The following is a 16,369-nucleotide window of genomic DNA, read 5'->3' as shown; positions in this document are numbered from 1 at the left end:
TTTATTTAACTCAAAATAATATGTAAATTATATCATTTTAGTGAATATGTTATACTAAATAAAATGAATACATATATTTGTTTTTTGTTTATAGGTATGCGGTACGGTGGTAAAGTAGCTAAAATAATCCCTGGTGGATACGCCACTGTAGGAGCAGCAGCCTTCAGTGGCGCCGTAACGCACACCATTTCTGTATCTGTGATAGTTTTTGAAATGACTGGACAAATTACTCATATTATACCGATAATGATATCAGTGTTGATATCTAACGCAATTGCTAGTCTTTTAGCGCCAAGTATTTATGACAGTATCATACTCATTAAGAAATTACCGTATCTACCAGATTTGCTACCAAGCAGTAGCGGTAAGTGTATCTTTCATTATACATATTATATTATTCACTGTGAGATAACCATTCGCAATAATTTTGTTAATCGGCAATGAATCCGTAATTCTCTGAAATGTGTAAAATTGTAATATGTATTAGGACGTTTGTGACAGAATCGGTCTATTGAGCAGATTGCACTCCAGTGTAGTCTTTTGACTTCAAGTTTGTCTATTATGTCTAGATCAATTTCCATTTCTCTCCGGATATCTTCGCTCCTTACCCTATCAAGTCTAGTGGGCCGACAACAGCATCTCTAATAGTTCATCTCCATGGCCTTAATTTTGTTTTGTTTCTTTGATTTATTTCCCAGAATTCGGCGCCGTAAGTAAAATGGCAACAGAAGAAGGGGATATTGTCCCATGTAAAATCCCATAAAAAATTACTAAGTTCCATTCTGATCATGCTTACGTCGCAGCAGAGGGTAGAAGAGGGCAACAGAGGGTAGCAGAGGGCAACAGAGGGTAGCAGAGAGATCACAGCAGAGGGTAGCAGAGAGATGCTGTGGGTGACGTTGGACATTCTGCTACCCTCTGTTACCCTCTGCTGCGACGTAAGCGATCGCGCCTCCACCAAAAAATGAGACAAAAATGAGCAGAATGGACCTTAGTGATTTCTTATGGGATTTTACATGGAAAAATATCCCGTTCTCTTGTTGCCCTTTTACTGCCGTATAACCCAATACCTTGCTTTCTTTCTTGTTCTTGTTAGTCTTCTATCGTCCATCGTTGGATAGAGGCCTCTCCCAACTCCTTCCATCGATCTCTATTCTGATCAACATACTTCCAATTTGTTCCGGCTATTTTTTTAATGTCTATGCAAGGCTTTGTAGCCTTGCTTTAGACCCTTACTAATAGAAATTTCTCTGGTTAATTTGTTTCCAGTTTTAATGTTTACCATCATTTTTGTAAAGTTGTTGTACTGCTTTTATATATTTTTTTGTTTACTCTTTGTTTTTCCATTACTACTCAGTGAAATAAAAGTGGTACACTATCATATGAATTTGTCTGATCTATAAAGACTATATGAGTTGAAAAGGTTGTAGGCTAACAATTTTCTCATTAACCTGCTTTAGAGAAAATATGCTGTCTCTGCGGAGTTGAATCCTGGACACTGACTGAAGCGATGGAGAAAAAACTTGAAGCCTTCGAGATGTGGCTATACAGGCGTATCCTAAGGATATCATGCATGGACGGACAAGATAACCAACTAGACCGTATTACGAAGAATAGGGAAAAAAGAGAGGTGATGTATACAATTAAAAGGAGAAAGTTAGAATATCTCGGACACATAATGAGAAACGGCACTAAATACAGATTACTGAAGGTAATCCTTCAAGGTAAAGTATTCGGAAAGCGAGGAATTGTAGAAGATGAATGTCATGGTTAAAGAACCTGAGGAAATGGTTCTCCACAACAACAACTAATATATTTAAACCAACAGTTAATAAATAATTATAGCCAGAATGATGGCCAATATTCGAAACGAAGAGGCACTAAAAGAAGAAGAAGATACAGGATCTTCCTTGTCATCTCTTTTTCAATTTTATTTTTGAAGTTATACTTCTTTACGCGCGATATGAGGGTGAATTTTAATATGTTAAAACCTACGATCCCGGCGCATGCGCATTATAACTTTGTTCTGATTGGATGTTCAAATGACATGTCAAAAATTATCCAATATGGCAGCTGTAGCGCAGCTGTGGTTTGGACGGTTGACGGTTTGGTTATGTATGGTTGTTGCGTTTTAAAATTTGTGGGAAGAGAAACAACAAAGGTTAGTTAATAGTTATATTGCCTTTTTAAATAGTTTTCATATTATATTTTTGAAGTTACACTTCAAAATGTTTTAATTTATGTATGTATCAGTCCAGAAAAGGTGTGGAAAGAATATATTAGTGTTTTTAAATATATTTTTCTACAAACGTGTTAAAAATGCCATTTTTAGGACTCCATAGGAGCGTTAAAATGCTACTTTACGGCACTAGTGCTTTAAAAAATTTTAAGGCACTGCAGTTAAAAGTGAATTGTCAAATTGTGAAACGTCAAAATATTTATATTTCATTTATTTACATTAATATTAATAATACAACTTGCGCAATTTGAAAAAGGTGGTTTAAAAGGTTTTTTATTATAATTTTGTGTCTTTGGATTTGTCTTCCTTGGGCGTAAAATAATAAAACATCTATTTTTATATTTCACTTGTCACCGTGATGTATAATTATGTATATCTGACAGGTAAGTAGCATGCGGCTTGATGACCTTGTTGGTAGAGCATTGGACCAGAGATCAAAAAATCGCGAGATTGCGGGTTCAAATCCCGGACGATTCATATTTTTTTCTTTTTTTTGAAGTTATACTTCTTTACCGGCGATAGAGGGTGATTTTTTATATGTTAAAACCTATCAGCCCGGCGCATGCGCATTATAACTTTGTTCTGATTGGATGTTCAAATGACATGTCAAAAATTATCCGATATGGCAGCTGTGGTTTGGAGGTAAAGGTAAAGGTAAACAAATGTATAATATATTAGTTTTATTCTTGTGAGGACAGAAACAAAAAAGTTTATAATATTGTAGTGACTTTTAAATAGTTTTTAAAAGCAACAGGTACGTAATAATTGTTAATGTATCATGAGTATAAACCTACCTATTTGATCTGCCAAAATACATAGTATGTAATACTTTTATTTATATAATTTGATTACCATCAAAATTTCTATCAATATTCACCTAATATGTTGTTTATTTACTCTATGTTTTGTTGTATTTTTTCAATTCTAAATCATTTCAATTCAAAATTAAAATAATTTGATCAATTTTCAAAATATCAAAATATCACAAGTTTAATCCGTTTAGTTAGTCGATCTTCGTAAATAATGACACATACTGTCCGTGGCTAAGCGGAGAAGGCGAATGAATTCCAATACCAACCGCTCTTATCAGCGGTGGTTCGAGTCCCAATAGAAACTTTCTTTTTTGTTTTTTTCAATACATTTTATGATTGTAAGTATATTTATTATATTATTGTATTTTCAGAAAATACTTATTTAGTTAAAAAAATTTTCGACAATTAATGTTCAGACATCATTTTTTGTGGCTTGTTTAATGTGTTTGTGTGTGTTTTATTCTTTTATTATTTTAATTTTTGGCACTGTTCTAATAAAAATGTTTGAGAAGTAGTAAGTATAAATTAGTTTAATATTTAAACAAAATATAAATAAAAAGTATATTAATTTCGTTTAAATCATATAATAGAAGTATAACTTCTTGCGTGCGTACAAAGTACACACACATTCTTTTTTTAATATTTGGCATTGTTAAGTTTTGGTTCATTTTTGGTAATTATTGTTAATTTTTTGTATTGTAACTGTTAAGTAGGTATATTTATTTCGTTGAAATTATATTATAATAGAAGTATAACTTCTTACGCGCGTACAAAGTACACACACATTCTTTTCTTATTATTTTTCCATAGAGTCGTAAAAATGATTTTATGTCATTTGATGACTGTAGTTTGAATAATTTTTTCTATCTCCTTTTTTGTAAATGTTGTTAATAGGTGTTTTTGTTCACTTCACCGTTATTCTTGCGGACAGTGCTGAGGGTTTGCAACGACTTTTGAATGCCCTAACCAGAGGGGGAGATAGCTTGGGGCTGAATATAAACACAAATAAAACAAAAGTAATGGCTGTTACAAAAGTATGGCAGTATCTTGGTTGCTGGATAACAAACGATCTTGACCACGAGGTCAAAATACGTGCTCGTTTAGAGTATGCTAGGCTAGGTCCGCTTTTTAAAGAATGAAAAAATTCCTAATATACTCTACCTTACCGTTGGATATCCGATACTAATTTGTAAAAACATTCATTTATTCCATATTGTTGTACGGAGTGTAAACGTGGACAATTAGACCAGGGCGCATCTGTAAAAATATTAGTACATTTGGACGTTGAGAGGTGACTCAAATTTTTTTGCAGAAATTGCTTGAAAATAAATCAAATAATAATATTTGAGTTATCCTCCCTCTCAAAAAAGTCCGGAACATTGTTTAAATAATCAAAATGTCAAAACATTAAGGAAAAATTCGATTTTTTTCTTGGTTTTTTGATTATAACTTTAAAAGTGTTCATTTCCGAGAAAAGTTGTACTAACATAAAAGTTGCGTAATTAAATTTCCTACAATATAGAATTGTCTAAAAATTAAAAAAATAGTCACACTTGTTGCAAAATAGCAATAATTGTGAAAAAAACATACAAAAACAAGTATTCGCATTTTACGTTTTTCAACCATTTATGCTAGACTTAGGACCTTCATATTTCACCCTGAAAAACTTTAGGATACAGTAAAACAATACTGTAAATTTCATTAATATCGGTTCAATAGATTTTGCAAAATAAAGTTTGCAATCCAGCTTTCGTAAAAAAAAATCATTTTTTCAAAATATTACAGGACGGAAAATAAAGCAGATAGCAAGTTGAAAATTGTTTTGCTTATAGAAGTGTACTTACCTTTCATTTGCAATTTTGTCAAATTAAAATCGATTAACACCACGGCGTCAGGAATTTTTTTAAATAAACATTAATTATTGGTGCTACGCGCAGGACAGCGGATAGTTTGCTCTGATTGGGCATTCCAATGACCTTTGATAATGATTGAAACATTTTAATTTTTATTACATTTCGATATAAATAAATAAATTTGTTTATTGGAAAATAAAAACACATACTCTATCCTTTGAAATAACACTTTTATTAGCAAAAACTTTCTTTGTTCATATATTTTAACTTAAATAATAAAAGTTTATTATTTTTAAACATATGCAATTGTTTAAACAATATTTCACAAACCATAATAAAATTAGTTTGATTTTTGTGGAATTAAAATATTAAAATACAACAAAATATAGAGTAAGATAATAATATATTAGATAAAGATTGGAAGAAATTTTGGTGGAAATCAACTTGTGTGAATCGAACACCGCTGTCCTGCGCGTAGCACCAAAAATTATTGTTTATTTCAAAAATTTTCTGACGCCGTGGTAATTAATCGATTTTAATTTTGAAAATTGCAAAGGAAAGGTACAGTACACTTCTATAAGCAAAAAAAAATTCAACTTGCTATTTGCTTTATTTTCAGTCCTGTAACAATTTGAAAAAATGATTTTTTTTTGCGAAAGCTGGATTGCAAAATTTATTTTGCAAAATCTATTGAACCGATCTTAATGAAATTTACATTATTGTTTTAATGTATCATATAGTTTTTCTGGGTGAAACATGAAGGTCCTAAGTGTAGCATAAATGGTTGAAAAACGTAAAATGCCAATACTTGTTTTTGTATGGTTTTTTCGCAATTATTGCTATTTTGCAACTAGGGTGACTATTTTTTAAATTTTTAACCAATTCTGTATTGTAGGAAGTTTAATTATGCAACTTTTATGTCAGTACAACTTTTCTCGGAAATGAATATTTTTAAAGTTATAATCAAAAAACGAAAAAAAAATCGAATTTTTCCTTCAATTTTTGACATTTTGATTATTTAAACAATGTTCCGGACCTTTTTGAGAGAGAGGATAACTCAAATATTATTATTTGATTTATTTTCAAGCAATTTCTGCAAAAAAATTTAAGTCACCTTTCAACGTCCATCTCAAACCAGATGCGCCCTGGACTATATTGGAATTACAAGTATAAGGCGTATAGACAGAAGCCTTTGAGATGTGGGTTTTTAGAAGGATGCTGAAGATCTCTTGGACAAATGACGTGACCAACAACGAGGTGCTGAGAAGAATGGGGACTGAGAGAGAACTCCTAAATATTGTAAAAAACAGAAAAACGAGTTATCTAGGACACATTTATTTACAGACGAGAAAGATACAACTTTTTGCGACTCATAATGGAAGGGAAAATGGAAGGAAGAAGAGGTCCAGAAAGAAAAAAATGCTCCTGACTGAAGAACGTAAGAGACCGGACAGGCATGGACACACATTCGATATTAAAAACCGCTCAAGATAGAGAGCAATTTGTGTAGTTATAGCCAACCATCAGTAATGGAGAAGGCACCTTAAGAAAAATCCACTTCGGTGGTAAATCATTTCCTTTTACAATAAGGTTAAAACATATGCTAGTAATTCCCTTAATACTTATTGTATTTTAAAAATTCGTTCGGTATACCTTGGGGTCCGCGTGCATTTCGATTTCTTAGAGTTCGTATTGCATCTTCAACTTTCTGTACTGTTATTAATTTCATCGTGTTCATCGTATTCCACTTAATATGTTATTTAGTGCAGTCACTGAAGGTGGATATGAGCTATTACCTCCGATTTCGTTGAACCTCCATCGATTTGCATGAAAATTGGTGAGTGGTTAGAGGATATCTCAAGGAACAAAGGTGACATGGTGCCAACTTGCGCTTTTACCCTGGGGGTGGATGCCACTCCTCCTCGGGGGTGAAAATTATTTTATTAAAAATAACCCCATAATTCGATAGAGGGACAAATTATAAGCAAAATTTGTTATATAAAGTTATTAAAATAAATCAAAACTTTTTGAGTTATTAAAGATCAAAAATTTTGATTTTTCGTGAGAAAAATGCATTTTTTTAACCGATTTTTCATAAATAACTCAAAAACTATAAGTTTTTACAAAAAAGTTATTAGTGTCAAAATTGAGCCTAATGAAAAATCAAATGAACTCCTTACTAGAAAAACCTTTCTGTGTTAACTAATAGTAAGTTATAGGTAATTGAATGTATATTTCTTTCGTCGAGTACCCAAATCTACGTATTCAAGCTTAAATACCGGCAAAATGGTGCATTTTATAACATAAACTTATTAAACATTTATCAAACTTCATATAAATATCTATCAAATAAACTCTCGAACAAGTTGATAGCATTAAAATGTATGCACCAAAAATGTTCCAAAATGTATGATTTAAAATTTTTCCAAAAAATGTTATTGTTTTTTTGTAAATAACTCCGTTAGTTTTTAAGATATCAGGTTAACCTAAAAACTAATTAAAAGCTGATTCGAAGAGCTATTAAAAAAATGTCAAAATTAGTCTTTTAGACCTCTCACTTTTTTAACAATAAAAGGTTAAATGGCCCAGGTTACATGGTTTACGCAGCAAAATTGAAATTTTAAACGTTTCTATCTCGGTTATTTTTTACTCCACGGAAACAGTAAAATGGGTAAAGTATTTGAAACAGAAAAAACTAAAATTTAGTCATGTGTCATTTTTTACGTATATTGAGTACCTATTTTTGGAGTTATTATGAAAAGAAAATGAAAAGTACGATAATTTTAAAAATTCTGATTTTTTTAAATTGTATCTTTTTTTCAAAAATATGCATTGTAAACCGCTGAAAATTATTGAAATCATTAACTATGTTAACCAAAAGAAATTCTTGTGAGGATTACTACAAATTTTAATTTTTGTGGAAATGGCGTATGTTTTATTTTTCACTTTTTCCTAAAAAAATCGAAAGGGTTCTCTTATTTTCATCATAACTTGCTTAATTTTGATGCTGTTAACTTCTACTGGAGCTCATTTGATAGGTACTTTGAAGTACTTTGACAAGTGTTTAACAAGTATATTCTATAAAATGCATCGTTTTCCCGTTATGTAAGCTTGAATACTTAGATTTGAGTACTTGTCGAAAAAAATATATATTCAATTACCCATAACTCACTTTGAAATAACATTAGTTTAGTTCTTTAAGTGGAGAGTGTATTAAATTTTTTATTATCTTTAATTTTGGTAATAATAGTTTTTTTACAAAAGAATAAAAAAAAGGATTTTTTAAGAAAAAATAAAATTTTTGATATTAGTAACTCAAAAAGTATTGATTTGTGTTAATAACTTTATATAAGAAATTTTGCCTAGATGTTGCCCCTATATCGATTTCTGGTCTTTTTTTATTAAAAAAAATTTCACCCCTGAGAAGGGGTGGCATCCACCCCCAGGGTAAAAGCGCAAGTTGGAATCATGTCAACTTTGTTCCTTGAAGTATCTTTTAACTACTCACCAATTTCCATGAAAATCGATGAAGGTTCAACGAATTCGGAGGTGAAAACCTTCAGTGACTCCACTAATTGTAATGGTTTTCGCCAATTGTCATCTTGTTTCAGTCAGATGTTGTGAGTATTTATATATTTAATTTTTTATTTATTTTCTTCATTTTCTCTTTTCAGGTATTTATAACATTTACGTAGAAGACTTTATGGTTAGGGATATAAAATATATTTACTACGGAATGACATACGAACAATTAAAAGCAATTTTAAAAGGAAATAAAAGACTTCAGAGTTTTCCGTTAGTTGACAAACCCGACAGTATGGTTTTACTAGGTTCGATAAGAAGATTGCATCTGATACAGTTAATAGAAAAGCAAATAGGAAGAGAACGTAGAATGCAGGTAAAAATAAGATTTTTTTGTTATGAAATAACTCTACTAATGAAATATTCAAATTTTCGCTTTTAAAGGTTATCTTTCTATCTTTCTTCCCCTTCCTTATATCCTTTCAGGTGTCGGATTTGGGTTTAGTTTCTTCAGTTATTTCTATTTCCTTTTTATTTAGAGAGGTCACGTTCCATGTTGCTATTCCTATTTGTTCTGATTCGTCATTTACGAAATTAGTATTTGATTTTTCATTATTGTTATTACTACTACTACTACTACTTATACTACCTATACTACCAATATTTCCACCACCCATCCTATTTCTATTATTATGTTTAACATTTGAATTCCTAAACCTAATCTTATCACTAATCAAGTCTATTCTTTTATTTTAATTCTCCAGTGTATTCGTAATTTCCTTGTTTTCTGATCCTTGTCTGGTCTATACTTAGTCTCTTCACTACCTCCACTACTTTTTCCTCATTTTAGTTCCATCTCCATTCCTTACCATCCACTGTAATTTTGTTGTACCCAATTTTCACTGTTTTTCCTTTATCTCTCATCTCCCTTGCTTTGTCTCTTAGAGATTTCATTTTTTCTCTCTCTTTTTTTTGTAAGGTCCTCTGTTATACATATTTTCTTGGGTTCAACATTCTTTAGTTTGTTCCTATTTCGTAAAATGGCTGTGTTTTCTTCTCCGTTTCCTATTACTATTAACATGTTCCAATTCAAATCTTGCATGCTCTTTTAATATTAATATTTACTCCTAAATACTTTCCAATCATATGTGTTGCTCTTTCTTTCAGTGCTGCTGAATCGTCAGTATCTATTTCTAACCCACTAATTATTAAATTATTTTTCCGTTTGTCTTTATCCATTATTTCTATTGTTCGTTGAAGTTCTTTTATATCTTCTGTTATCTTTTTATTTTCTTTTTTAAACAATTCATTTTCTTCTATCAAGTCTTGTCTTTCCTTAGTCCATTCATTTTTAATTTTTTTGATTTCTAGTTTTATATTATTTATTTCTTCATTATTTTGTTTTTTCTCTTCTTTTAGTTCTTTTATATCACTTCTGGTCTCCTTATTTTCTTCCTTCATTTCTGTTTTTAAGTTATTTATTTCTGTTCTAATCTTCCACTTCAGTTCTGCTAATATTTTGTTTATTTCATCCATTTCTTGTTTTTCCTTGTCGTCTTTTGGGGTGGTGTTCTTATTGTTGACTTACTTTTCTTAAATGCTTCCTCTTCGTCAAACGAATTATCATGCTCCGGTTTGCTACTTTTATTGTTAATTCGAGTGGGATTATACCCGTAACCTTATTTTATTTAAAGGTGGCGTCAGACAGTGCCTTCCACCTCGACGGTTCAGAGAAAACACTACCTACCAACTTTAATTTAATTTATCTTCCACCTGATTAAATTTTCCAAAGCCGTCCCTGACTTTTATGTTTAATTTTGCTAAATGTCTGGTCTTAATCTATTCTCGACAAGTTTTTTGTTCGTGGTTTATTTTAATTAGTTTTTGATTATATGCTTAAATATTAGGTACTGGATTTTTGATTTCATGAATACCTATTAATCTAGGCATGCATTAACTTACAGTTTTTTACAGAAGGCTTTTGCGTTGCTTCTTACACTGCACTTTCCTTTAACTATTTATCTTATTTTTAATATTTTATTATTTGTTTATACCACTTAATTTTTGATTTTTATGAAAGCTAAATTTTTCACGTTTTTCACTTTAGATTTCCAGGACCGGACCATATATAAAGGTTATCCTAGTTATAAAGTATATAAAGATTTCCATATAAAGGTTATCAAAATCTTAAATAAATATTTCTTCTCATTACTAGGTTGCTGCAATAAGACAAAAGGAAGCCGAAGAAAAAGAGAGAGAAGAAGAGAAGCGAAAAGAAGCAGAGCGCCAAAGACGACCGTCGAGATTCGAGGTTGTCCCAGCCCCTGATGTTTACAAGAAGCAAGTATCTGTATCAGAATTAGAACAGGTAAAAGCTGCGCAACTGCAAAATCTTGATACTTTTTTCTAAAACTATTTTGTGGTAGTATTATACATATTTATTTTCGTTTTTAAGTTCGGGACCGTGTAAGTTCGGTAAAGCGACACCTATTTCTACGCTCTGCAACTTTATTCGCACTTTTAATTATATTGGCCAATTATATTAGTCCTGGTTACTGGATAATTGTCAAGGCCATAGTCCAAAAAAATAATAAGAGAAAAAATAAGATTCAGGTTATGTTATTAAAACGTAAACAATTGTATGTAGTAAATAAAATTAGTTATTAAAATGCAGTACTGCAAGCAAAATACAATTAATTAAATTTACCTTTATATAATAATTGCATAATATCATATCAATATTGTGGAGCAACATATAATTTTTCTTCTTCAATGACAGTAGATATGAAATGTACGTCAATTTGACAATTTCACATGAATTATTTAAGAAATTTGCAATATTTCTCCGCTATTCGCGCTCGATCGTTTCTCAATTCCCTTTCAAGTACTTGCATACCGCGAATACGTTGTGTTCCAAGTTGTTTAGCTTTTTTTTTTAATTGAAATATGTTATTTATTCAAAATTTTCTTGCGAGTGGTCCATGAACGTGTCTACAAAAACTAGACGATATCATAACAGGAAACCAAGAGGGATTTATAAAAGGCTTTGGTACTAGAGGGGCATTATTTACTATACATACTCTCATATAATGGTGTCCAGATTATCTTGGTACTGGGGGTTGTTACCCCCGATGATGGGGTTGATTAAGTTGAAACACTATTTACCAGAATATATTTATCTAGAACACTAAATACGACAGTAACTAGTTGGTGGACAACGTATCTGAATAATGAATATTCTCTTCTTTACTTTTCCGTATCTATAAATAAACCGTAATTGTTTTGTTATGATTGAATACGCCTGAATGTGACCATGAATTCCTAATAGTAACATAACAGCTGACTTCAGTGTTTTCAAAACGAGTGGCCTACATTGCAGAAGCAATGTCACCCATTTACGTAATGTAAACTGTACATGTAAATAATATTTGTTTAAGACTTTTTAAAAATTAAATCGATATGTATTACTCTTATTTTTTGGATGCTAATATAAATCCTGTACAAGATGTCAACTGTGACGTATTCGTATGCCTAGTTGACTTTGAGAAAGCCTTCGACAAAATACAACACAGAAGGCCCGCAAACATAGATGATCGCGATGTGATAATCATTACAAATTTATACCGATATCAGAAAGCCCTAATTCGAGCAGAACAACAAGAATCTAAAGAGATTCCAATAAGAAGAGGAATACGACAAGGATGTGTACTATCCCCTCTACATTTTTATATGTGTTCAGAAGAAATGTTTAAAGAGGCACTAGAAGACATCAATGAAGGCATATCACTTAACGTAACACTAGTGAATAAACTGCTCGTCAAAAGTTAGGGATATAGAAAATTCTGCTGAATTTTTATAGTAGATTTTTTCGTGAACAGATTAACGGATTCCGCTAATTTTTTTATTATTTTAGACTTTTCTTTAGTATTTACATAGTTATGCAAAGGTTTACTCAAACTTTTTTTTGTACTTATACCGGGTGGAAGAAAAGAAATGTATTTCTTATGTTAAGTTTCAGACGCCCTGTAGGGAGGACGAGGTACAAATGGGAGTATATATCGAAATCGTATTGTAGTCTTATGTTTTGTAAACATTTTGTTTTTTAAATGTCCCTGATATCTTTAGAAATAAAAAAAATAGACGGTTTTGTAATTTAACATGTGTTTTAACCGAAACAAAAGTTTGGGACACCTTGTAGGGAGAAAAAGGCACAAAGGTGAGTATACCTCGATATTTTGTTGTAGTCTCACATTTTGTGAATATTTTATTTTTTTAATTTCTCTGATATCTTTAATAACAAAGAAATTAGACGATATTACTCTACGTGTTTTAACTGACGACATGCGTCACATCACACATGTGAAACGTAGAAAAACATATTAAAGAGTAATGCTGTCTAGTTTCTTTGTTATTAAAGATATCAGAGAAATTAAAAAAATAAAATATTCAAAAAATATGAGACTACAACATAATATTGGGGTATACTCACCTTTGTGCCTTTTTCTCCCTACAAGGTGTCTCAAACTTTTGTTTCAGTTAAAACACACGTTAAATTACAAAACCGTCTATTTTTTTGAAGTTATACTTCTTTACCGGCGATAGAGGGTGATTTTTTATATGTTAAAACCTATCAGCCCGGCGCATGCTCATTATAACTTTGTTCTGATTGGATGTTCAAATGACATGTCAAAAATTATCCGATATGGCAGCTGTGGTTTGGAGGTAAAGGTAAAGGTAAACAAATGTATAATATATTAGTTTTATTGTTGTCAGGACAGAAACAAAAAAGTTTATAATATTGTAGTGACTTTTAAATAGTTTTTAAAAGCAGCAGGTACGTAATAATTGTTAATGTATCATGGTATAAACCTACCTATTTGATCTGCCAAAATACATAGTATGTAATACTTTTATTTATATAATTTGATTACCATCAAAATTTCTATCAATATTCACCTAATATATTGTTTTTTACTCTATGTTTTGTTGTATTTTTTCAATTCTAAATCATTTCAATTCAAAATTAAAATAATTTGATCAATTTTCAAAATATCAAAATATCACAAGTTTAATCCGTTTAGTTAGTCGATCTTCGTAAATAATGACACATAGTGTCCGTGGCTAAGGGGAGAAGGCGAATGAATTCCAATACCAACCGCTCTTACCAGCGCTGGTTCGAGTCCCAATAGAAACTTTCTTTTTTGTTTTTTTTTAATACATTTTATGATTGTAAGTATATTTATTATATAATTGTATTTTCAGAAAATACGTATTTAGTTAAAAAAAATTTCGACAATTAATGTTCAGACATCATTTGTGGCTTGTTTAATGTGTTTGTGTGTGTTTTATTCTTTTATTATTTTAATTTTTGGCACTGTTCTAATAAAAATGTTTGAGAAGTAGTAAGTATAAATTAGTTTAATATTTAAACAAAATATAAATAAAAAGTATATTAATTTCGTTTAAATCATATAATAGAAGTATAACTTCTTACGTGCGTACAAAGTACACACACATTCTTTTTTTTTTTGTTCCTAAAGATATCAGGGACATTCAAACAACAGTATGTTCACAAAACATAAGACTACAATATTATTCTGATGTATTTTCACATTTGTACCTCGTTCTCCCTACAGGGTGTCTCAAACTTAACACAAGAAAAACATATTTTTTTCTTCCACCCGGTATAAGTACAAAAAATAAGTTTGAGTAAACCTTTGCACAACTGTGTAAATATTAAAGAAAAGGCTAAAATAAAAAAAATAGCGGAATCCGTCTGTTCGGAAAAAATCAACTATGAAAATCAGCAGAAATTTCTATATCCCTAACTTTTGACGAGCAGTTTAATCTCAGATATGCAGACGATACAATAGTCCTTGCAGACAGCAGAGAAATGCTGCAAATTTTGGTTGATCGCCCTACGCAATACTGCGGTAGGTATGGAATGGCACTGAATACAAAAAAAAACAAAAATCGTGATTGTCAATGAGAAAAAGATTGAAGACGAAACAATCTACGTTAAAGGAAAAGCTTTAGAGCAAGTACCCAGCTATAATTATTTGGGATGTGATCTAAATGAACAATGGGACCTCAACTTCGAAATAAAACGATGGATTGAGATGGCCAGAAGTGCTTTTAATAAGATGAATGTTGGCAATCATCATGGCTATTCTGATCTAAGATGCTGCTGCCCTGAATATTTCTGTTGATGTGCATCAGTACCATTCCCTCAAGTTACGCAACCATGAAATTCTTGGTTGCGTACCATGAGATGTGCATCCGTACCATTCCCTCAAGTTACGCAACCAAGATGAAAATAGTATTACGCAATGAAAAACTGGGTATAGAAATTAGAACTTACAGTATTGAGATGCTACATATTATCTGTTTTTTATAAGGAGTTGGAACCTGTACAATTACGGACTCCACTGAAAAAAGATTTGATAGCTTTTATATGCGGTGTTATCGAAGAATGTCGAAAATATCATGGACACAATACGTAACAAACAGGAAGATATTAAAAAAGATGACAAAGAAAAAGGAATACTTAACACTATGAAGGAATGAAAAATGAGCTACTTTGGTTACATACTAAGAAATGAAAAATATGAGTTGAGGCGATTAGTTGATTTATACAAGGGAAAATGGAAGGATAAAGAAGACCGGAAAAAATTAAATTGTTTATCTACTAGATACTACTACGTAAGTCATCTATACGTAATTATTACTTTATTATTGTGAAAAGAAAACGTCAAATAATAAATATACACCACCGTTCAATCATTTTGTGAGGTTAGCTAGCATGCGGTTGGTTTGTCACTTACCAGAGCCGGACTGAAGCTTTCGCCACCGCAGCTAAAATGACTTCACACAATGTAAACACACCTTCCGATCTAACCAGTCCAGTAAATCAACGTTCGAATATCACAAACAGTTATGCATCAGCCGCTTCAAACTCTTTTCCGAGTAAGACCCAAGCAATTGTATTTAGTTGTATCGATAATGCTAAATTGCAGGATTATTTAATTCCGTTGGGCACAATAATCAACCCAAAAAATATTATTTTTTCATCTAGATTATCTCATAATAGAATCTGCATGTATTTGGCAAACAAAACCGTAGTAGATAATTTCATGCAACAACATGGCTCTATAGAAGTACTCGGCGAAGTTGTAACAGCACGGAGACTTGTCTCTCCAGCAGAAAGACTAGTCTTGTCTGGTGTCTGCCCGTCAATTCCTCATCAAGTATTAGTTGAAGAATTACAGAATATTGGTTTAAAGCTTATTTCCCCAATAACATTTCTGAAAATTAGCTCAACTCTTCCCGAATATAGTCACATATTGAGCTTTCGGAGGCAAGTTTATGTAAGCCCTATACCATCACCAATTCCAGATTCTATTCTAATAAATTTCGACCAAACACCTTACCGCATATTTTTGTCACAAGGTACACTCACCTACTTTATTTGCAAAAATACAGGACACATATCATCCCAATGCAATAACAGTTCAGTAACGGAATCAACTCATATTGATTCAAACAATGAAGTACCAAATCAAACAGATCCAACAAGTATATTACACAAGTTACCAAACACTCAGCAGTCATCAAGTTATGCATTATCAAATCCGAGCATATCACCTACACCTACAAATCTCCATGACCAAGAAATTGCTAATACTCCTACTCATAGCAACATTTTCAGTCATCCACATTCAGCGGCAATACCGTTTTCACAAACTCCTAAAGCAATATCCTCCAATCTATCAGCACCTCTTCCATTAGATACAACTGCAGAAAACTCCAATAAAACTGATACATCACCACAATTTTCCGAAACAACCATTTCAACCAATCTTACAATCAAAACTTCAAGCTCGACTTCTGTCATTACCAATGAGTCTGCTCCAGTACTTCCAAAGGTAATAAAGCCACAACAT

General features: G+C 31.5%; 1 protein-coding gene across 3 annotated transcripts in view; it reads left to right on the top strand.

Moving 5' to 3' along the window:
- Nucleotides 1-16,369, top strand: part of LOC114326014 (chloride channel protein 2) — a 251,418-nt gene that overhangs the window by 208,429 nt on the left and 26,620 nt on the right. For all 3 annotated transcript variants that reach the window (XM_050647860.1, XM_050647862.1, XM_050647861.1), the window contains exons 12-14: nt 95-364; nt 8,579-8,802; nt 10,642-10,794. In XM_050647860.1, coding sequence (XP_050503817.1) covers nt 95-364; nt 8,579-8,802; nt 10,642-10,794 — 647 coding nt within the window. The remainder of the gene's footprint in view (nt 1-94; nt 365-8,578; nt 8,803-10,641; nt 10,795-16,369) is intronic.

The sequence above is a fragment of the Diabrotica virgifera genome, chromosome 3, assembly GCF_917563875.1.
Source record: "Diabrotica virgifera virgifera chromosome 3, PGI_DIABVI_V3a".
NCBI lineage: Eukaryota > Metazoa > Arthropoda > Insecta > Coleoptera > Chrysomelidae > Diabrotica > Diabrotica virgifera.
The sequence above is the reverse complement of the archived record's forward strand: the minus strand, read 5'-3'. Positions and strand labels throughout refer to the sequence as shown.